This window comes from Salminus brasiliensis, chromosome 7, assembly GCF_030463535.1.
Source record: "Salminus brasiliensis chromosome 7, fSalBra1.hap2, whole genome shotgun sequence".
Lineage (NCBI taxonomy): Eukaryota > Metazoa > Chordata > Actinopteri > Characiformes > Bryconidae > Salminus > Salminus brasiliensis.
In genome coordinates, this window is record NC_132884.1 from 32,856,760 (window position 1) to 32,880,555 (window position 23,796).

General features: G+C 39.0%; 2 protein-coding genes across 3 annotated transcripts; one reads left to right on the forward strand and one right to left on the reverse strand.

Moving 5' to 3' along the window:
• Positions 1-798: 798 nt before the first annotated feature.
• On the forward strand, positions 799-16,456 carry tspan2a (tetraspanin 2a). The gene is made up of 8 exons (XM_072684663.1): positions 799-1,176; positions 4,445-4,547; positions 12,237-12,334; positions 13,230-13,304; positions 13,421-13,507; positions 13,608-13,667; positions 14,893-14,976; positions 15,071-16,456. Exons 1-8 carry the CDS (start codon positions 1,108-1,110, stop codon positions 15,134-15,136), a joined length of 642 nt encoding a protein of 213 aa, XP_072540764.1. The 5' UTR covers positions 799-1,107; the 3' UTR covers positions 15,137-16,456.
• Positions 16,456-22,194, reverse strand: slc25a55a (solute carrier family 25 member 55a). Of its 2 annotated transcripts, XM_072684661.1 has the most exons (10): positions 22,107-22,194; positions 20,745-20,865; positions 20,454-20,579; positions 20,104-20,159; positions 18,842-18,932; positions 18,642-18,760; positions 18,314-18,506; positions 18,006-18,160; positions 17,810-17,885; positions 16,456-17,702 (listed from the first exon to the last, which is right to left on the reverse strand). In XM_072684661.1, the coding sequence occupies exons 2-10, from the start codon at positions 20,762-20,764 to the stop codon at positions 17,543-17,545; spliced, it is 996 nt and encodes a 331-aa protein (XP_072540762.1). In that variant the 5' UTR covers positions 20,765-20,865; positions 22,107-22,194; the 3' UTR covers positions 16,456-17,542. The 2 variants fall into 2 exon arrangements, with proteins under 2 accessions (XP_072540762.1, XP_072540763.1); XM_072684662.1 differs by lacking the exons at positions 20,104-20,159; positions 20,454-20,579; positions 20,745-20,865; positions 22,107-22,194 and adding an exon at positions 19,550-20,085.
• Between the last annotated feature and the right edge of the window lie 1,602 nt (positions 22,195-23,796).

Consider the following 23,796-nt stretch of genomic DNA (forward strand, 5'->3'; position numbering starts at 1 on the left):
AATAATGTTTCACATCATACAGGGTTTTCATATAGGTTGCCAAATTACTGGTTTTCATCGCTGCATTTACAAATTTGTTATTTGCATATATATATATATATATATATATATATATAAAATAAATATGTGTGTACTTATATGAGTGCTGGTCTATTCCTACTCTCTCTCTCTCTCTCTCCCTCTCTCTCTCTCTCTCTATATATATATATATATATATATATATATATATAATAAATATGTGTGTACTTATATGAGTGCTGGTCTATTCCTACTCTCTCTCTCTCTCTATATATAGAATAAATATGTGTGTACTTATATGAGTGCTGGTCTATTCCTACTCTCTCTCTCTATATATATATAGAATAAATATGTGTGTACTTATATGAGTGCTGGTCTATTCCTACTCCCTCTCTCTATATATATATATAGAATAAATATGTGTGTACTTATATGAGTGCTGGTCTATTCCTACTCTCTCTCTATATATATATATAGAATAAATATGTGTGTACTTATATGAGTGCTGGTCTATTCCTACTCTCTCTCTCTCTCTCTCTCTCTATATATATATATATAATAAATATGTGTGTACTTATATGAGTGCTGGTCTATTCCTACTCTATCGAACACATAAGTAGTGGTACCCTTCGTCCCAAAACAGTGAGACGCCTGCCTTTGATTTCTGCATCATGTGATCCCACAGTCCAATCACAGGACAGAATGAAAACAAAGAGGTGAATTGTAAAGCCTTCTGGTTTCGTAGCGCTGAAATTAAAAACACTACAGCCTGTAAACAAAGAAGTCCCAGCATAACAGTGCAAACACCAATTGCTGAGTGGATTTCCATCGTGTAGCTCTCACAGCAGCCTTGCGTGTCGGTGTAGCTCCACCCTGCGGCAGGCCGGACAGTGGGTGGTGCTGCTCTGCCAGGGCGCGTTAAACTCGAGTCTTTCTCTGGGGAAGACCGTTTGTTTTGGCTCCACGTTCACAGACTAATATCATAGCGAACTCGTGTTCATTTAGCTTAGGAGCTGGAAATTTAGCCTGTGATTAAAAACACACATTACTGGCGAAACAGAGGACACGCGGGACGTGACGACCGGCAAAATGAGCAAAGTGCAAGGCGGCATGAAATGCGTGAAATACCTGCTCTTCTTCTTCAACTTCATCTTCTGGGTAGGTCTTCCACTCGCCTGGAAATGTTTCTAATCACATTAATTAGATGATTTGACTTTACCTGATGATGAAGACATGACCTGCCTGCACCTGCATGAGATGCTCGTTACATTTGATAGAAATTCAGTTGGTTTGGTGAATGGCTGCAACTGGTGCGATGGACCCTGTGAGGCTCATTGATGTAGACAGTATGCTCCAGTTTAGCCCCTGAAAGCCCCTGAAAGCCCCCCCCCCCTTCTTTCTTAGAGTGCAATGATTCCCTTTCGAGTTTATATTGACTAATGGTCCAAATTAGAGTTATAGGGTCGGTTGTGAAGCTCTACATATTGATATCTGGGTCTATTGGATTGCAGAGTTTGCTGTTCAGTCTCTTGCTAACTGTGTAAAATCTCTAACAGACAGCTAGGACTGAGGCAGGTGGACAGAAATGGAAATAGATCCTTTCATGCATTCTTCCTTCAAGATGTGAAGGCTTTACATTTGCAGTGAAGCAAGTCTTTGTAAGTTGAAATCATGGACCAACTCTGGTGTTCATACTGGGGCTAAATGAATGAACGCTCTAGATTTGAGAATTCCCAGTTGTAGTCCTCGTCATTTTACAACCACTAGATACCTTTTAACAGCAGTTTTACAGCAAAGGATATCAGGGCAGGAAAGGAAGACACCTTTTATAGAGAGGAACTCTTCTGGTCTTGACCCTGAACTGGCACACACACTTCAGTAGACCTTCAGAGCAGACGCACAATAACAGATGTGTAACAGTCAGTTTGTTGCAACATTTCCTACTTGGGTCAGGTGTGGCACAATAAGTGCAGCTTCTTCACTGTGTGCTGTTTTGTGATGTGAATTTCAGTGCCAGGCACAGAGAATTAGTGCATTCAAAAATCGAACGTTCTTCCTTTTTGAGTTGCTTTATCAGTAAAGTTGTAACAAGAAAGCTTGTTTTGGCTTCTTCGTCTCTAAAACGATGCCTTGTCTGCTATGCAGACCATGAAACTGGCCTTTAATCTCTCAAAAGATTACTGAAACTGACATGTATTATATTTTACAGCCTTTGCAATAAATACAAGAAGGCATAAAACCTTTAATGACCTTTACTACATGTCTTTATCTCCTGCAGAAAGGAGAGTTGTAAAAAGGGTTATTGGTGTTTCAAATATAAGGTTAAACCTTGAGCTTAAAAGTTGTATTGGGACTCTTTTTTTTTTTTTTCTTTAATAAGGAAAGACAAACAGTCTGCAAACAGTCCGACACATTTCAGTTTATAAAAATTGCCAGTTTATGTTTAATTCTGATAAAATCTGATTAAATAAGTTGGGCTATTTTTCTCTGTTGTATAAAAGTTTATAGAAAGTTGTTTTAACCTCAAGATGCTCAAGAAAACTGTCGTTTCTCATTCCTCATTTCTTATCTATTGGAAATCAATATGCAGAATCCTAATGAACATCCAGTTTTCACAATGTTTTCTTGTAGTTCTGGATCAGCTGGGTCGCAGCGTGACCCTGAAATAAGTTCCAGTAATAGAGTATTGTATAGCAATAGGCTGTAGGTGCTCTCTATCAAGTAAAAACACCTTCAGTGTTATGTCTGAGTGATGGAAACTTCATGGTTCACTTCAGAGCAGGTTCACAGCTTTGTCACACTATTTTGCTACTAGCTATATCAGGTTTCCGTTGAAAGGAACTTTATATATATATAGATCTCATCACTTCTCATCTTTGTCCCTTAGTGATTTTTCCGGTCTGAACTAGTCCTGTGCTAGCTGTATGCAAAACAATGCTATGGGTGTTTTTGAGTATGTAGCTAGTTACAATCCTCCAGAAAGGGTTAAGAATGGTGCAGTTGGTTGAGATTTTCACACCCGTAGGTTTTATAATCTGGAGAACATCAGTGGGGTTTGGTAGTTTAAAGGTATCTTCTACATTATGTGAGCTTTTCATAGCGTTTTCCCCTGTAAATCTATGTTTTGCAGATGCATGGGGTTTTGAACAGTGGCTTGATGATAATCTTAAATAAACTTTCCAAAACCCACCTTGGTTTTGCACCTCCAGTTCTTTTTGGTGTGATGGTTTGATCATTGCACTAATGAAGTGGTCAAATTAGATCTGCTCAAGTGGTTAGTGTAGAGAACACCGTAATGAAGGGCACAGTGGCTGCAGTCATTGGTTGTCTGTGCAGTGGTGTCACCACGATGGACAGCAATGCCTTTGTCTCGGAATGAACAGGCAAAGAAGTGGACTGTTGTATTGGCTGCTTGGTGTAGTGATGGTGGTGGTGGTGGTGGTGGGGGGGGGGGGTCGAGACCCTGGGCAGTGTGCGAATTTGAGGGGACAGTGCCAGGGCATGGAGGATTCCAGCAGAAATGACGGCAGGCCCGTGAGACTGGCACAGCCTGCCCGCTTGGGGAGTGGCAGGTTGGCTCTCATGGGACTCAGGACAAACTTAAACTTGACATGATCTTTTCATCATCACCGTTTTTTAAAATGGCATGTACATATTTGCTTTGTGACGAATGAAGAGTTGAGTGCAAGTATTCCTGGAATTCAAACTGTTTACAAAACAGAAGCGCGTTAGGCCCAATGTGACCTAAATCTTGCTCCAAGTTGTTCCCATTTTCAGACAAAAGAGTCGGTATGTTGAAGCACTGCAAAAACTCTAATACGAATGTCTCTGCATATCAAATTTGCTTGGGTCCAGAATATGAGTTTCGAGAGAACTTTTTCTATAGCTTCCATAGCCAGACTAAACATATACTGGACTGGAATGGCATTTTCTTTGCTGTTCTATTTGAGGAGCTTGGCAGAAAACACTGAAAACTAATGAATTCTTTGGCAGCTCCCACTTTGTGGTTCTCAAGGAAAATTTGCTCTCTGAGAGGTTAATGGAGAACCTCTGAAGACACACTTGACTTTGTCATTGCTATCCCCACAGAAGGGCAGATGGCCATGTTTAGACAGCACAGCACAGATCTTTATCTTACAGAGTTTCAATCAATAGGCTGTCTTAGCCGAGGAAAAAGTGTTCACTTCTCACAAAGTCACAAAGGACACTTTCTCAGGCCATTTCTGGATTCTGTAGTTTATGTCTGTTAGGGGTGCCCTTTTTACTATGAAAGAGGGAATATGTATAGTTAGGTCAGATCATGCTTTTGCCTCATGTCTTATTCAGATGTATACCATGTATACAACAGCAGCAGAATAGCAAACATGTCATAGTCTACATGTCATAGTGACATTCATGAATATTTAACATTTTTCTTCCTACCCAGCTGTCAGGTTCACTGGTGTTGGCAGTGGGATTGTGGCTGAGGTTTGATACCAGTACTTCCTCACTACTTAATGAAGATGGAGCCCCTGGAACCTTCTTTATTGGTAAGTAATACACAGCACTTACAATGGCCATAAGCAAAATTCTCAAAAAAAAAAAAAAAAAAAAAAACCCACACAGTTGTATTATCATGCCCATTATGAAGTATACATCTTTTTTATGTTCTTACCAGATTGAAATGGTACAGTCTGGTTTTCTCATTATGTTGGCATACTACCTTATACTTAAGCACTGGATTAGCTGAACCGGAGGAGGTTCTGTAATTCAATTTGAACAGGATTTGTCTGGGAAATTCATATGGGATAAAGAATCTGTAATTTCTACAAATGACCCCATAAAGTCTGTATTCAACCGTTATAGTGGACCTTCCCTTCCCCAGGTAAAACTAATCCAGCTGAAATAGGGCTTTTGTTACAAATCCTACAAGTTACAAATTTTTATTTCCACCATGACATCCAAAGCCAGTAAGGTGTGATGCTGTGTATCTGTATGTGCATTTATAGAGTTGAGTAGGCTCCAGTATCTAGTATAAATATAAATAATAAGGAAATTATTAAAGATGCATGGGAAGTGTAGTCCATTGCATATCATCGTATGTTTGTTTTTTATGTATGTATGTATCTCAATAGGCCATCGCTGTCTAAGCGTTTTACTCTTCCCATGTAAAATAAATACATCTCCAAGTATTGTTGTCTTATATCAACCAAATCAAAATACTATATCTGATGTCCTTTGTGATTCTGATATCAGTATTATTTCCCTATACTCGTTGATTTTTTCCCTTCAAATAATGTTTTTTTTTATCATTATAAAGGTGGTGGTGCATGGTCAAGAATTTAGCTTTGCTGTTTGCGGTGGATGCCGACAGTTTATTCTACAGCATCCACTGACTGGCTATCTGCACTGGCATCAGAAGAGAGATTTTTTATTGGCAGTATCTACATCATGACCTGCAGATGGGTCTAAAACAGTTACGCCCTGTACAAAGTATAGCCTTATCCACAGGCTTATATAAAGACTGGCTCTGGCTGCTATTTCTGCAGTGGGGGATGGGTAACCAATATTGGGCTCAGTCCTGATGAATGAGGGGAGACACTGATAACTCCCACTAATGGCTAAAGGGTATTTCTCAAAGGAGGAAGCATGTAGCTGTAGCCGCGTGTTGTAGAATTCCTTCTGAGGACTGACCTGGCGAGCTACAGCAGAGCAGCAGTGGGTTTCTATCCACTCACCTCATTAATCTTTATTAAGCTGTGTATAGCTATGGCTTACAGACCGTTTTTAAATTTTTGGAGGTTAAGGTAGGAGTTTAAGAATCAGTTTTACCAGAGTAAACTAGCAAATTATTAACAGTTTTATTTTTTAACAAATTGCTAAAGCTTCTGCTTTTAGAAACTAAGCTTTGACAGTGGAACAAAATGTATTATTAATTGAATAAAATATAAGTTGATTAGAATACTTATGATTACTAATTTTAAAGCCATGTTAAGCACTCCTTGATGATGAATATATGTATGTGTGACTTATAGATTGTGGAAATTTGAAGTAATAAGAGCCCCACAAGTAAAGTCTGTGCTTCTTATCTGTGCTTCTCTGGGTCAGGATGTTCTAGTGTTGGTTTCCCCTCCCAAAAAAATGGTAGGAGCAGACCTAGGGGCGCCTTATTTGGAAGGTGGTGGAAGTATGTTTAGTGGTGTGCCACAACACTCCTATCTTTTTGTGTAGGGGTCATAACAAGCGAAACTCTAACGTATTTTGTATATTTATTTTCACTGCGGCTCTAATCTGTATCGGTGGATCTGTTCTCACACCGGAGATGTTTTAACAAGTTAATAAGAATGCCCCCCACGCCTGCATTGTTCAATGGAAAATAAGGTGAAAAAAGTAGAAAAGAATCACCAGATGAAAGTAGCATTAATCCAAGTAACTATATGCAGCTTATTAAAAAACAAAAAAACACAATCTGTACACAAACACAATCTGTGTTGCAGAATGAAACGCACAGCACTGACAAGTAAAGGAAATTGACTGAAATCAGCTTCATCAAATTAGCTTTCAAAAGCATTACATTTCTGAGATCTGCAGATACCCTGATCATGCATAAATCTATTATGTTACTGGCCCCCCCTTAAGAGTCAGCATCATGAACACATACACATTGGAATCTTTAAAAAGCTGAACGTAGTATGATCTTGTTCATTTGAACCTATGTGTATTTTTTAATAAAGAAAAGAGAACTATATAACAAACAATGAGCAAACTACTACTTATAATAACTTTATTTATATATATATATATATATATATATATATATATATATATATATATATATATATATATATATAATACACAACAATTGGATTATTATAAATATTATTATTACTAATAACCAAAGTAATATCCTTTTTTCTAGAGTGGAAGTGAATTTGCAAAGATTGGCCCCTTAGGTAGTTCTAAAACGGGTTGCAGTGGGAGCTGTATTTTGTGTTTGTTGTTTATTTGAATATTGCTTCAACTACTTTAAGCTACTTGCATGAAGCACCTGGAGCTCTCAGGGGATGGGAGTGTGTTTGTAGGGTATTTTTATGGGTGAGTGTAACTTTAGGGCAGAAAGAAAAGTAAACACGCTAGAGATGAGATACAATTTCTGTTTTGATTCCTTTCACTCTGTACTGTGATTCTCTGTGGCTCGCTTTCTTTTTTCAAAACAGAATACTTTTAAGTAATAAATCAAATGAAAATGACCTGGACACAAGTGATTTCTGTAGCTCTCATTGAGACACCTGTCGACAGATGGTTTGACCAAATTTCCTGATCAAACTGCTCTGGCTGTCCCAAGTTTGAAAGGTGCCTATTCCAGACTGCATGTTTCGCCTCTTTCTGTAGATGTTTAATAGGACTGAGATCAGGGTTCATAGAAGGCTTTGGGTCATTCTGTTTTTGGTGGACTCATGACCTGAGGCTGATGTAAATTGCCAAAAAGCTCCAGTTTTTGTTTTATCTGTCCAAATGCTGTTCTCCCAGATGCAATTTAACTTGTCATCAGTATGCACTTTAGAAATTATAGTCTGCCTTTATGTTTTTCTTATAGCAGTGGAGTCATTCTAGGTTATCCTCCATGGAGCCCACTGTCGCTCAAAAATTGACATGTATATCTTTGGATGTTTTCTGTAGCTCTTTGTCGTCTGTTCACCCTGTCTGTCTGTTCAATCTGGGATCAACCAGGATGGTTATCTGCTGTCCCATGGACCTCAAACTTTAAGAATATTTGCAACTGCAGTCACTTGACCTTCAGGCTGCTCTGAGCTGGTCATATAGCTCTTCACTCATTAACATGCTTCTCTATAAATTTACTTCTGATCTCCAACAACAGCTCTTCTTTGCTTATAATGGTCCATGAATCAGTGTGCACACAATGATACCAACCAGCTGAGTGACTACTTTTCTCCATTTAAATAGTATATAATAATAATTATAATTATACAATGTAATAATAATTATCAAGTTAAAGGCATGCAGGAAATTAATTTAAGAAAACTACTTCTATAAAATTTGTTTTTTATAATCTTTCCTAGAAGGTACCATCAAATCTGTCCTGACTATTTCAGGATAGCTTTGTAGAATGAGTAAGTTTATCTCTTTTCAGACGTTCTTAACTTTACTCTATGACCTTCCAAAGGAATGCAGGTATACATGAGGCCGTGTCTTTTTACTTTAGTCAAATTACAGGTGGAATGAAACCATTGTATTAATAAGCTGTAAGGGTATCAGCACATTTGTCCACATCATCTTTATGAAGGTAGGAACTGCAGGGGCTCTAGTCATGCGGCAGTGTTCAATTACAATGCACTATACATGGCACGTATTGATGGCCATCTGTCTCTGTTCCATAGAAGCGGTGGTTGCTCTGTAAATACGTATTATCAGGAGTTGGGTTAGCAGCTGAGAGAATGGCTGGGACTGTTCCGAGTATGGGAGTTCTTCCGTGATGATGAACAATTCCTCTCAGGTCACTGTCTTTCTCTTTGGTCTTCATCATTTTTGCTGGTTCATGACCTCATGCAGTTATTAAAACCTGTGGTAGCTGGTCATTTACACGTCTACCTATTTCCATATTTTTGCACAGGTAAAGACTGCTGCATTTGGTTATCAGCAAGGGAATCAGCAGAAGCCTCTCAGGCTGTTTGCAGTGCAGAGCTGTTTATCTTACAGGCACAAGCAGTGTTTATATAGGCTAAAATGGTGGCTGCTTTCACTTGCATGTTTTCCGTCCATGTGGCAGTCAGCTAGTAGAGGGAAGAGCGGGGGCCCTATGTTTTCTGCTTTAGTCTCCTCTGCCTTGTGTGAAGGAAAACAACAGCTCAGCGTCTCCCATGGGTTTTAATTAGACCAGAGTGTGGAGTGGCTGAAGTCCTCCCTCAGCTTGAATAGAAACTGAGAGGGAAAATTATTTTGCTACTTTTTCACACACCCTCAGCAAAGATCCCCTGCCTGACCTTGATTTGTGGGAAAGCAGAAGACAGAGACAAGAAAGGGCAGTTTTGGGGGGGGCTTCTGTCTTGGCTGATAAAGATAATGATGGTGATAATAATATGGCTTGGTGTTCTGGCCTGGGAGGAGAATTAAACTCCAGTCTGCCATGTGGAGGCCAGAGGTGTTGCCCACTGCACTGTCCCAAACGTACTATTACTATTTCATTGTCTATGGCATTCTGCTTACATTTTGGAATGCCAGGATTGGCACTATTTAACCTCTGTTTTGTCAATAGAAACTCTTGATGCAGGCAAACCTGCCTGTCAACCTGCTTCCTGCTTATATTAATAAAATATTGAGTGTTTCAAGATGTTTTGACAATTTGCAGGATTAAAAAGTACTGAACTTTCTGTACTCTGAGCTTCTCTTGTGAATGTAGCTTTACTTGATTTGATGAAGCAAATGAAGTATTCTAGGTAATCTGTAGGTCCTGTGCTATTAACAGTGCCATGGTAGAACCATGTTTGTAATAGAGATCTCTATGTCTTGGTTGCTTAATGTAAAGGTTCTTTACCAATTTTAAGGTTTGTGAGCGTGTACAGGGGTATTAGGATGACTTCTTCATCAGTTGTTATGATTCTATGTTTGACTTTTAAATGTGCTGCAAATGGGGACAAGGGAATATAATTTGTCGCCAGGGAGATGATGCCATCCTAGCAACAACATCCTCTAAAGAGCCAAAAGAGTCATTCGAGCATTCTCCGAAGAGTCATCCTCCTAAAGAGCAGACTGAAGAGGAGCAGACTCTTTTGTGGCCTGTTCTGCCTATGGGGAATGGTTGCTAGGGTGGAAGGATCCTATTACTAACAGCAGTGGGGGGGTTAAGAAGGACCTGAACGTAATGGTTTATCCCTGAGGCCTGATGTCAACGAGAGACTAAATTACAGGCATATAACCAACCTGTACACATGTTGCGGTCATGAAATGATTAGAATAGGTCAAGATCTAGATCTAAGGCTGTAATCTTACCACAGATGTTCGCAGAAGGTGTGGTTTTGGAGAAAGAAGAAATGAATGTGGTTTTTAAAGTTTAAAAATCACAGTTTCTATTGTAAAAATAGCAAAAAGTACAAATGAAACTGTGTTGGGTTTTTTCCCAGTATCTGTAAATAAAAGATTATTTCCCCAATAAAATCAAACTGAAACCTCCACTGGTTTAGCTGGAATACAGCTGAATCATCCGATTCAACTGAACATGCCCACGCTGGAGAGAGCATTTCTAACATGTAGCTGTTTCTAAAGTTTCTGTTTTTGTTAAGTTGTGGGGTACAGTGTGATACATTTGTGTGTGTGTGTGTGTGTGTGTGTGTGTGTGTGTGTGTGTGTGTGTGTGTGTGTGTGTGTGTGTGTGTGTGTGTGTTAGATTTTTTTTTTTACCTACACATCCCTCTTTTCCAATCTGAATACATAAAATATCTAAGATTAAATAAGATTAGTATAAAAAGACTGTCAAACATGACACATTTATTAAGAACCCCAAAGATGATTTGAAAAATCAGCATGAATAAGCTGGATTATATTAATTAGAAAACTGCAGTATGATTTTTGATAAATCTGTACATACACATGTCCAAACAATGACCTTTTCTGGAGTTATAAGAGGGGTTTCGGTTTCTCTTAGTGTTTACTTTGGGAGGCTTAGTTGTAACACTGCATTAAACCCAACACCTGCCGTTTGGTGGCTGTGCTTTAGCCCGGCCAGCTCTTATTGGGAGTTGTTTACATGCTTTAAAGCAGTGCTATACTTTAGCTACAAAGAGGAATTGTGAAGAGAATACTTATACACACTCAGTTATCAAAAAATCTAAATTATAGTAAAAAGCTCATTTTTGCTGAATAAAAACAAGGTTGGATCTGTCTGATTGCTGGGAAAACTACACACATGGTTTTGTTATGTAAATGTTGGCAGGTTATATTTGAATCTATTTAACTACATTTTACTTGTGCAGTCTGAGATGGTGATATAGCAAACATTTACCTTTAGGATGCATAGACAGTACACACTATGTATATACATACACTATGTAATACAGTTTTATAGTTAATATATAAATTTATATATATATATATATATATATATATATATATATATATATATATATATATATATATATATATATATATATATATATAAACATAAACATTGGTGGATATCTGGGGATTATGTATGTTCTGCAATATGTACCTGAGGCTCTGCAAATAGCAAGCAGTGGAAGTTTATGGTAAATAAGATTAGCATTATTTCAGCACAGTAGAGTTTAAGCTTGTGCTGGGCCATATTAGGTCGAGTGTGTTGTGTACACAAAGACCGGTTTGTTTATGCTGTGCCGCGTCTGGAAGGGGCCTTTGACTCTACATTGTGATGGCAATGCTGAGAGGAGCTCTGCTTTACATAGAGCAGTCGGCACCCTCAAACCGGCAGGACAGTTAGGAAAATGCAAAGCAGTGTTAAGCCAACAGACTGATTGCTGGATGTGATCTGCACTTTGTGCTTGTTTATGTGCCATGGGGAAGTACCTGCTATTCACAGTGAAACTCATTTTGACTGTTGGTAATCACCCACTAGATTTAAGTATAAGAAGGCAGTTTTTCAGTCTTATTCAGCTCACCACAAACACCTGGCCTGATGTTGTATGAAATGGAGCAAACTGTGTTGCCAGTAAAAGTCGCCAGATGGCTTTTGTTCCCCTTTTCTGTTTCTTGTAAGTGAAGTATGCTACATCTCCTCAAGGACTGGTCCTGAGAAATGCTTCCTAGATGTGAGTGATTTAAGTTAGTAAAGTGGGAAGGATCTTTTGGGAACCCTATAGACAAGTCATTAATGCCAGTGTCATTTAAAAAGAATGACGTGAAATACAAACAGCTCTGTGACCCAAACTGTGCAGTGGCTTCATTGCCTTATACTGCCAGCTTCTGGTAAGGTGTTGAATTGCAGGAATGTGCTACTTTTGGGGAATGAAAGATCAGCTTAAGTGAAGCACAAAAGCTTTTAGCTAACTCAGTAATATGAATTAAGTTAATTAAGCTATTTCAGGATATGGATTCATTCAATAGACAGCTTTAGGTCTTTGTTTGAACTCTCTGTGTATAAAGAGCTGGTTTGACTGATTGTATGTCTGTTGAAGTTCTGAACGGGCTGCACTCTGACACTAGATTTCTGTAAGGATTCATCCAACCGGTTTTCACTGCTCTCTTTCCAGCCGTGTACATTTTGATCGGAGCTGGAGGAATTATGATGCTGGTGGGCTTCTTTGGCTGCTGTGGGGCTGTCAGGGAGTCACAATGTCTTCTGGGATCGGTGGGTAAGAGCTGTGTGATGCTGTACTGACCCCTGTGTCACCAAATACCTGAATATGAATAACTCTAAACTCTAAAAGATTGTTAGGGTTTATTCCATGTATTAATTTCCATGAAATTACTCTCTTTTCTGCAAAAGCATGATCTAATAGTTATGTCTTTTGTTTGCACGAATGAAACCAGTCCTGATTGTGATATAAAATGCAATACCACTGCTGTACATGAGAAAACAGAAACCATTGTCTAGATAAGAGGTTCTGAATCATGACTCTTATGTGCCCACAGACTGCACATTTCCAACTATTATTTTAATTACACCTGAAGTAAAAAGGGGATTGAATATTATCTGATGCTAGAATAGGGCAGAAGATACTATCTGGAGCTAATAACTCCCGATCTAGATATGTTCAAATGTTTGTGGACACCCCTATTAATAAGATGGGGATGATGTGGGGTGGTGACCATCCAACACCCTCACCTCACTAACGTTTTTATCACAGAATGCAATCGAATTCCCACAGTACTTCTCCAAAATCTAGTAGAAAGCCTTACATGGACAGTAGAGACAGTTACTCCAACAAAAGCAGCATTTGTAATACCTCTGATTTCGTAAGAAAGAATGAATGAGCAGGTGTTCCTATACTTTTGCCCATGACATGTATGGACAGAAGAAAAATACTCTCAGATGAGGGGAAAAATTACTATACTAATAATAATTTGTGGTCTTTTTTTTATTAAATCAAATAAAAATTTGTCTGAATAATAATTTGTTATTCAAGGATTGCAATAATTCTTAATATAACATGTTTTATTAACTCGTCTTACTGGTGGAGAGTTCTCATTATTATAACTCTGCAGACAAATGCTTAAAGGCCTCTGACCTGTTTGTTGTCTAGTTCTTTGCCTGTCTTCTGGTGATTTTTGGTGCCGAGGTCGCTGCAGGGGTTTTCGGCTTCCTGAAAAAAGATAAGGTAATTTCCTCACTGAGTGCGTCACCAGTATAGTATTATTTAGAGCCTAGGTGCTAAACTGAGCTGACATGATCGGAAGTTTAGCAAAACACTATTTTTGTTGCCTTTTGTTTCAGGTTATTGAGGAGCTTCAGAATTTCTACACGGATTCCCTCTCAGACACTGGCAACAACACCTCCATCTCTTCCATTTACCACAAAACTGTATGTGCAACATTTTGATTTATATACTGATACTATAACTTATACCTAGAAGTCAGCTACTTTACGGCTTAATCTATGTGCTTCTATTCTTCATCTACAGCTTGACTGCTGTGGGGTTTCTGTACAAAACCCTACCCTGTGTCCAGACTTCGAAGGCAAGGTACGTCTTGAAGAGGCGGATGGAAAAACTTTCAAGCTGTTGTATGGTTGACTGAATTCACACTGTTTCCTCCTCTTGTTTGTTGGAAGGTTCCGTCATGTAATTCTTTGTAAATGTGTTTCTGGAAAATGTGCTTATCATTTGAAAGAAGTTTCAAAATTCGAACCACCCCTCCCTTCCCCATTTGCCTTCCTCCTTCCACTACTGCTCCCATAATCTCTTGAGCAGGACAACCACCCCTCTCATGAAGGAAGTGAACAGTTTGCCAAATCCTCCTGCTAAATGTGAAGCTGTAATTTCCTTAGTAACACTGAGATAAATAACTAATCAGCACAGTGATTTATCAGTCTACTCAGGTTTTAGTAGAACTCAGTAACACTGAGATAAATAACTGATCAGCACAGTGATTTATCAGTCTACTCAGGCTTTAGCAGAGCTCAGTAACACTGAGATAAATAACTGATCAGCACAGTGATTTATCAGTCTACTCAGGCTTTAGCAGAGCTCAGTAACACTGAGATAAATAACTGATCAGCACAGTGATTTATCAGTCTACTCAGGCTTTAGCAGGAGTTAATTCATGCAGATAAACTCTTTAAAGTCTTTAGTTACACTGATAGTGTTTCTTTTAAAAATATTGTTCTTAAGTGGGCAAATAATATATATATATTTTTTAGAAAATGTATTCTTAACCCTTGAACCCTTATGCCAGATTTATTTGTTAAGAAAAGTAGGACAAAATTGCCTGCTGTTTCCACTGTGTTTAAATTACATATGTTTGGGGTTTTTGTTTATTTTTATAATAAAGATTCTCCCTTATCATTACATTCTTGCCGTTGCACATCTATAGCTATAAAATACTAATGCTTAGCGTTTCAGATTCAGCCCAGTAGATGGCGATAATGACCATGTTGTGTAAAGAGTGGCTGGTGTGAAACAGCTGGTGGGGTAAGGTAACTAGAGATGAGTGCAGATAGAACAGAAGAGTACAGTTTAGAGGGAGAGGAGAGGAGGTGGAGGTGTTTCATCTGTAACTTGATCCTGTAAACCCAGAGGGACACTGAGGTGCCAGAGCATTAACTGGCTGCTAAATATGTCACTGTGCTTGAATTAACATGATTTCAGTCAGTATTCTCATCACACCCAGTATTACATGTTCATCTAAAGAAATAACTCCCAAATCAATCCTTGAATTTCATGAACTTTTTCTTCCTCTTGCCCCCAGGACTGCATCACAGCTATAAATGACTTCTTCAATGAAAAACTCTTCATCATTGGATATGTGGGAATTGGCATTGCAGGCATTATGGTACGTAGATGAAACTGTCAGCTATATTTAATCTAAAATCTCTAAGTTTTAATGTGTTATTAATGTAATGTATATATACTATTTTTTTATGCAGATAATTGGCATGATCTTCAGTATGGTTCTATGCTGTGCTATTCGAAACAACAGGGAGGTCATTTAGGTGCCCGTACGCTCTCCTTGTCAACGTGGCTGTCCTAAACTCTCTTCTGGACCTCACTGAGCAAACACATCCGGGTCCAAAATAGGGAAGGCTGACATAGGGGCTGAGTGATAAGATAGCGTTTCAAGTTCCTAATTTTATTTCTGGTGTTTAATTATATTCATTGTTCGGGCTGGACCACCACTGCATGGACTTGTCACTGTAATCACATTAACATTTTACCTTATTTTGCTGTTTGTGGGTCATTTCAGAGTTCTTATACAATTACATCATGATTTTTTTAGGGGCAGTGCAAGAATTCTGGGCAAAATCCCATGTTTTAGTCATCTTCATATCCAGTCAGCCCTCCACCCAGTACAAGACACTGCTGATGTAAATATTGTATGTAAAGAAAACCTACTCATGCTTTTCTGTTCATCAGCTTTTTGTAATCTTATTTATTGCATAAATCTTGTCCATGTCTGCTGTGGTAATCTGTTGATTTTAGATGGTGAGTAATACTCTATAAACATTTGAAGTGTCTGCATGTGATTGACGGTCACCCCTGTCAGAAATCAAGAGCACAAGATGATGTACGTTGAGATCACTGTTCTAAATTAAATCCAAGGCTGCAGTATTTACTGGTGTGGCCATAGTCCACCCACTGACACGGACACACCAACCTGCCATCTGTTGCTTGTACATTGTTTAAACCTTTAACTGTTGACCTGTCAATCCATTTGCTTAATGACTTTCATCCCCAGCTCAAGACTGCTACCCCCCCATATAACTTTCTTCAGGGCCTAAGTAATGCCTCCACATTCAGTCAGGAAAATGTCTATCAAATGGTCTGCGTTCCTCCTGCAAGTAAACAAAAATTCATTTGTGCACCACCCTGTACTAAAGTCTGAATAAGGAGCTCCAAGATTATGAAAGGAGTACTCAGTACTGATGTAGCTCAGTAATGTTTTACATGCTTACGTTAATATTACGGTCTTCTTATTCATATTCACATGAGCACAACTCTGGTGTTGACCTATACCTCTCTGTGCCTTCCACCACACCTTCAGAATGGCACAAGCCTTTTTTGACTGGGCTTTTCTGTCTGAGCATGCTGTGAATGTGAACTGTAATTATGAAACATGTACTTGTATATTTTGTGAGTTTGGGATTTCTCCTAGAACATGTTCTGAATTTGTATGGATCATACTCAGTACTCTGAACAAAACAGTAGGTGTAGCTGGTACTTGCAAATTGTCTAAAACAAAATTGATGTGGTTTTCATAGCACGAGTTTTATATTAGTAATTGCTTTGGGAAAATAAAGTAATTGTTCACACAAGTTGTTTATATATTTATTGTTTTGCAAATGTGCATCACAGTTATAAATGAACTAATACTTTAAATGGTAGCGGTCATTACACTGAAGCAAATCAACAGATTCAAAATGGATGCCGAATGGTAAGTGACAAGCAGCAGCTTTCAAGCCTGCTCACTGGGTCCTGATATTCAAGTAGTTCTGGATGTAAACCAGATTCACAGCAGCACAAAGAGTGACTTTGAATTCAAACCTCTAGACAGCCATTATTTAGTCTTTGATGTAACATTTCCACTAATAAATTTATATTAACACAAATCTGCAGAAAATGCAGCAGAGCTACATGTAATTAAACAATTTGCTTGAATCCAGACCCACAACTAATGGAAGCATGTAGTGTTTCCCACTACATTAGCACAACACTACCCATCTACACATCACTGTATCTATGCAGCTAGCCAGGACAAGTCCCAAGAAATTTGCCACCGTCAGATGAGTCTGCTGGTCCGTATCATCGACAGCCACAATAGCATGGAAAAAGTGGTGGAAAGTATTAAATACAAAGGAAATTAGACTATTTAAAATACTCATTACCTCTGTGACAACTTCCACTGGAATGAAAAAAGATTGTTGCAGCTACCAAGTAAAATAAATACAGTCACATTAAAACTGTTACTGTTAACAGCCATAGGAAAAGCAATAGTGTATGAAATCAGACACATTTCAGCAAAACAGAGGGAAAACATGAAAGACAAAACAGACATGTTAAAGAAAAAGAATCTTCAATCATTGTGTTGAACAAGGTGCCACATTTACAGACACAATGCTCCCTCACTGAGGGTAAATTGTTTGATGATCCTTCTAAAAGGATTTAGAGCACCAACTCAAGCTCCAACTTCTGGAAATGCCCTTACCAACAAGTGCAAAACGTTGGCCACAGCCCATCAAATAAGCCAGTACACCAAACAAGAAGTGCAGTAAGGCCAGAAGATGGCTCAAGAAATTAATGACAGCAGAGCTGTCAAACTCTTGATAACTGATCTTTGTATTTGAATACATATTTGTCTGCCTTCATCAGAAAAGTGGATTTCAGGCAGCCGTAAAGATTATTTAAGGAGAGAGGAGGTTAAAGGGGCTTTGGCCCAAAATGAACTCTCCAACTCCAACAAAGTACATCACTTGTGCAATGCCAAAAAGAGGTGCAATGACCAGTGCCCTGCAGCCAGCTCCCTTCAAGAAAGCAGATGGCCCTTCTTTCTTCATGATCTTACTACAAAAAGGAGAAAGAACAAACAGTTCGCAATTTACCAACAAGCCAAAACTTAAGTAAAACTTTGATAAAATATTAACAGGTAAAAGAATCATGGTTTAAATTACCTCACACAGTCGAGCACACCGCGGTACGTCTCCTCATTGGCCCCTTTGCTCAGTGACTGCAGCCTAGTTTTCACCACTTTTATATAGGGGAGGGGAAAAAAACAAAACAAGTGAGCTCAATGACAAGAAAATGATTGGGTGTTTTTTGTCTTGCTCTTTTTTTTTTTTTTTTTTTTTTTTAAAGGCGCTTACTCACCATCACATGGGTTAACTGCCACTGCAGCAGTGGAACCAGCGACACAACCAGAAATGAAGGACCAATAGAAAGGCGCCACTTCGTCTTCAGCGCACTTTCCTAAGCGGTTTAGATTAGCAAAAAGAGGAAAGTAGACGATAGAGAACGGCACGTCTCTAATAAAAAGAAAGAAAAAGGGAAACTCTCAGATCAGATAAAATCCACACATGCACTGAAGCAGATCTCTTCACTTAACATCTTCCTTCCTTAAGAGGAGTCTGGATCTTAAAATATTTTATTTTGTTCTTGTAGTGAAAATGTGAACTCACCTCATGAGTGTAGCGCCCAGACCTTTGTACAGGCCTTGGATACCCTCAGTGCGCAGGAGCCGTTTTGCAATCTGGGTGGCAGACACAGCCTGTACAGATGGGCTTGACACCACGTTGTAGGACCGGCTCAGCACAGCATTTGTTGGAGCCAGTTTATTGGAAGCCAGGATACCAGGCATTCTTTGCTGGGCAGCTAAAAGGAGAGCAAATGTTTTAATGAGCTCATACTGCTGTACATTACAAAGTCACTACATAAGGGCATAACTAAGGACATCACAGTCTTGCGCGCATATGTGTGTGTGTATATATATATATAAAAACCACTAACCTAATCTTCCAGCATCTTGAAGCTGAATTTTCAGCATCTCCATGGGAGTAGTGATTATGACTTGGCACATGCCTGCCCCACACCCAGCCATCATCTCTTTAAACACAGTCAAGCCCTTCCTGTAACACAAAGCTTTGGTCACTACCTGCTGGACTTAGTCATTTGCATTTCCTGTTTCAGGAATCTCCTGGCTGACATACCCATGTTTGGCAAGGTGGTGGCGAAAGAAGTCATTGGCTGCCAACTTGATGGCTTTCTCAGGTGTAACCAGAGTAAGATTCACAGCAGCACCTAAAAGACAAAAATGGAGAGGGTTACTCAAAACAGAAGCAACAAGTCTATAGTCAAAGGCTTACAAATTATCCAAAAACATCCATTCCCCACCACCATCAAACCAAAAACATTGTAAAAAGTTAACATTAGAACAGTCACCAGAATATGAACAAAGCTCATGTGTATATCAAGGAATGATCATGGAGGGGGATCTGGCATAACACTGAACCAAAAAGCCAACAAATGGAAAAAAAGAAAAATCTAGTATTAGACAAAAGAACAAACAAAACTGTGAGAATGAAAATCAAGAAGGCAGGCATGAAAAACAACCATGTCTAGTTCAAGAACACACTGCCTAGAAGAGCAAGGAACAGTGACAGATGCAGTATAGCTATGTATGAATAGAATGAGGGTAAAGAACGGTAGAAGAGAGCAGTAACAGTGAAATAAAAAGTTAAATACTAATTTAGAAGTACATGACCAAAGGGGTTAGTAGAAAAAAAGACAGCTAAAAGAAGTCCACAAAAGTTCAGTGGGTATGAAGAACAAAGAGCAAATAAATACTTTCAACAAATAAACACTTGGTGCCTAATTAAGATAGAGCGGAGTGGTAAGAACCATGATAAATGATTTGCCTCCAGCGTGGCTGCGCCTTAATCGGCTAGCCTTCACTATCCCAGGGGGGACCCACGTCTGTAACATGAAAAACACAGATGCAAACAAACAGCATTCCTCACAGAAGTAGAGACCCATATTGTAAAAACAATATGGGCTCAAATTTCCTACATAAAATGTTCTCTATTAGATGATCTGCAAACTTGCAATCAGTTTACCCAATCATGTCCCAAAATTTGAGGGAAAAAAAAAGGTTATTTTCTACTTATGTGCCTCAGGTCTATAAAAGATGTAAAAAAAACAAAACAAAAAAACAATAATAATAAAAAAAACACAACTTGTAATTACAAATACCAAATTCTTATTGGTCTATTTTTTGAGGCAATGTGTTAAACAAATGCATAATGTCAACCTCATCAACCATCCGATCAATTTTACTTAAGCTAAACTGTAGAAGTATAAACTAGTTAACCAATTCAAGCTGTTTGTAACACAGCCATGTGTACTTTAGCCAAAACTCTTATCATGAAGCCTGATAAACAAAATGAAACATTTTATAAATGACAAATCTTACCTCTGTACATGCCAAAGTACCCCTCTGATCGTACTGTTTTGATTAGACAGTCCATCCTTAAAAAAATAAAGAAATAAATTATTGCCTTTTATTTTTTTCCAATGCCTGAACTCGTACTTCAAGAACACTGCACAGTCACAGCAAATGCAGAAATAAATCATGTCTACATCACATATTTAACAGTATCCACAACTAACACTGAAGCCAACGAGCCTTTTTATGTTAAGCACAGAAGTAAACTTCACCACTGACCAACTGAATATTTGTTAGTTAAATATCAACTTACAATTATTTACTGTTTAAAATATTCTTTAAAAGAATCACATACATTAAGATAAAAGGGGGCTTACATGTTCTTGTAGATCTGTTGTCCTGGTCTCTGGTTCTGGAGTCTGGTCTTAGCCAGGTCAATGGGGAACACGCAAGTGACCCCAACAATACCAGCAATGCCACCATTGATTAGTTTGGCTGGAAGGCTGTGGGGGAAGCAGAAACAGCCTAATTTAAAATCATACTGTGCATGTTATGTCAATCAAATAGGTTATCTGTCTAACGATTTTATTTTTTAAAAATCTGACAAGTACTGAAAGTCAATTATGGCAAGCTGTGGAGGGGTAAAGTAGACTGTAAAATGGACTGACCTGATTTGCTGCTGAGACATTGTGAGATATCAGAAACGTGAGGAAAGTAGAGAAGCGGTGTGAAATATCTGAGATGTTCTCTTAGTGATTGCTGTAGACTTCAGTTGTTGAGTGTCCTGACCTGAAATCATGAGAATGGACGGTTTACATGCAATCCTATGCAAACAGACAGTACATCTATACAGCAGGTCACTTCAGATATTAGAGACAGACAGGCTGCAGCTGTTCTGGTCTTGACACAGCCTACACTTCTACACTAAACATGGTCTACTCAGTTCCGGTGAGACCCATCAGCCATAACTGGATACAGCTAGATAGTGTTTCATATTCATGAGGCGGTGATCACATGCTCATTGCATTTGACTCAGTCAGGCACAAGCTACCGGATGAATGAGTCAACGTTGACATTTCCTTCAAGCATATGTTCACAGTAAAGCACACCACTTTCCTACTATTTAACCAGCACTAATTACTTATTAGCTAGCTACTTAGTATTCCTCTACCTACTCAGCTAGCTAAAACCCTACCTCATCCTCATTTTTCATGCATGGGTCACATTAAACTACACCTCAGATTCCCAATCTCTAGTCATGTCTAGTATCTGGTTTTGTAAGATTTCCCCAACTTAACGCTGCACTGTTAACGTGACCCAATTTTTAGAGTTTTAAAAGTACCTAATTTTCCAACACTACACGATCTGCATGTTACCTGCTCCTAAAAAGTAAAACTAAAAATAGCAGTAGCTATAACTAACTAACTTAACCACAGATAACCCCCAAGTCGATGGCAGCCGTTAACTAGGAAGGGAAGAAAAACCCGCGAAAGTGAACTTCCACGAGCTGAAGCTAAAACGGCGAGCTAATTTTAATAGGTAATTGAAAAGGTTAAACTGGGTCAATTAGCTATAATTATTTGACTTGTTTGAGTAACAGATGTGGACCAAACAGACAACACCCACTAGCAGACAAATGGCGGTCAAGCATTAGCTAGCTAGTTAGCAAGCAAGCTAACACCAGCGAAGGACACCATTAGCTGGCCTCCCTAGCTAGTGCCAGCTAGTTAACCGACGGCGTTAGACCAATTCAATAGGGATAGCTATCAGAATGAACTGCGTGCAGCTAACTAACGTAATGTTACACAAATAGAAAATAGCAGAAACAGAAAGGTAGATAGATAGATAGTTAGCTAGCTCCGCGTAAGGCACGTAGGCAGTAAAAATGAAATACATCTATCTAGCACTAAAACTGCTTGCAGCTCGCCGGCAAGCTTCTCTTAACTAGCTGTCTAACGTACTTTAGGACAACTAGCACAGCAAACTAGCATTAGGTCCAATATAAACCCGAGTTAAAATTAAGAACTCACCCTTTGTGGTAGGCAGCTAGCTATGTCTCAATGCCGGACTGCTTGGCTTATTACTCCGCTACGATCCTCAACCGACGCCGGTATTTGAATGAATGAGGGGGACTGGAAAATTCCACTCGACTTTAAAGGAGGGGGCGGAGCCTCCGCTCATGCGAAAATGACAACGTCCAATCAGGATCCGTATACTTGCCTATCTACACTAGAGCGCTTTTCATGAGAGCCCGTGGTATTAAATTACACAGAGAGCTTTTGTACAGAATAATGCCACCATACAATAGTAACACAATACATCTGACATTTCATAACGCCAACACTCTGGATTCATATACGAACCAAACGTATCATGTTGCTATTCTAAGACAGCATTTCTTAGAAAAGCAGACATACGAGTTTGTCACTGATATCCGGGACTTTGCGTGGGTTGGGTGACAGTTTTCATAAAAGAGCCCTACAGTCATGGTCTTTACTTCTGTTCTTCTGATTTTGCTCCACACCTTCAGTCAGTGTAAAGTTAATAGTGAGCCTAAAATCCTAAAAACACTATTTCAAGGCATCGAAGCATTTCAAGCTGGTGCTTTAGTAGATATTCATTATCTTAAAATAGACTATAATAAAGAGCCCCAGCTTGGAATCCTGCTTGGAATTGCTAATACTGTGTATTGACTCACATTAGATTAAAGGAAGCTTCAGGAAACACCGTGATCAAGCTAATCGCTCCCTCAGACAAGACCAGAATACTGTGGAACAGCTCACTGAGTGTCACAGACCTGAAAATAGCTCTGACTTCAAATTCACAGTGTTCTGAGTGGTGGATTATAAACACTGTTCTAGAAATGAGTTTAAATTAGATTAAACGTATTAGTCATAATGTTGTAATGAATGTGTGCCTTTAGTAACTTTGGTCTGCAAATTTAAGTCACTTGCTGAAGGGCATTCTTCTGATCCTTTGCATGTTTCCACTTGTTAGGCACATCCCTCATTTTTCGTCACAAAACCTTGAAAAGTAAATACTAGTCAGAACCTGCTGTCTAAAAGACCTCACAAAGACTTGGAGGTCAGATTCAGCCCTACAGGAATCATAAATCAGTTTTGGCACAGGCTTTAAGTTTTTAACACTATATAAATATTTTGGGACAAATCTTCAGTGAGCGGATTCGGTCTGTGCTTGCCACTCCAACCACCACGTTGGATCGCTTCCACTGAGAATCCTGTGTAGTGTTACATGTCTGGCCATTTTTACCATCAGGAATGTGGCTGAAAAATGCAGATGGACACTGGACACATGGGTTTAGGTATGCATGGCCTACAGCCCCCCCCTTGACAGAATGCTGAGCGGTCACATTCCAGCAAGTATACTGTTTGATCTATTATGTTATCAGAGCTTTGGCTCTTTCAAACTACAGACCCATGTGCTATTGTTGGGGAGCTAGTCTAATACGATTGGTCAGATTGTGCCAAAGCACGGGGGATCACAGGGTTATGGACAGTGGATTATAGAGGAATGGCTGCCTCTTTAAAGTGAATGCAGAAGATAACACTGAAGTTATGGCTGGGAGGAAAGAAAAACAAACTCGGAGACACAATTGGAAGCACATCCATGATAAAAGAGCAGCATAGCCCCCTGCTTTCACATTGTAGTTAATGTGGGGGACTGTGCACTGTGGGGAATACTCAATTCTGTGAAACATGT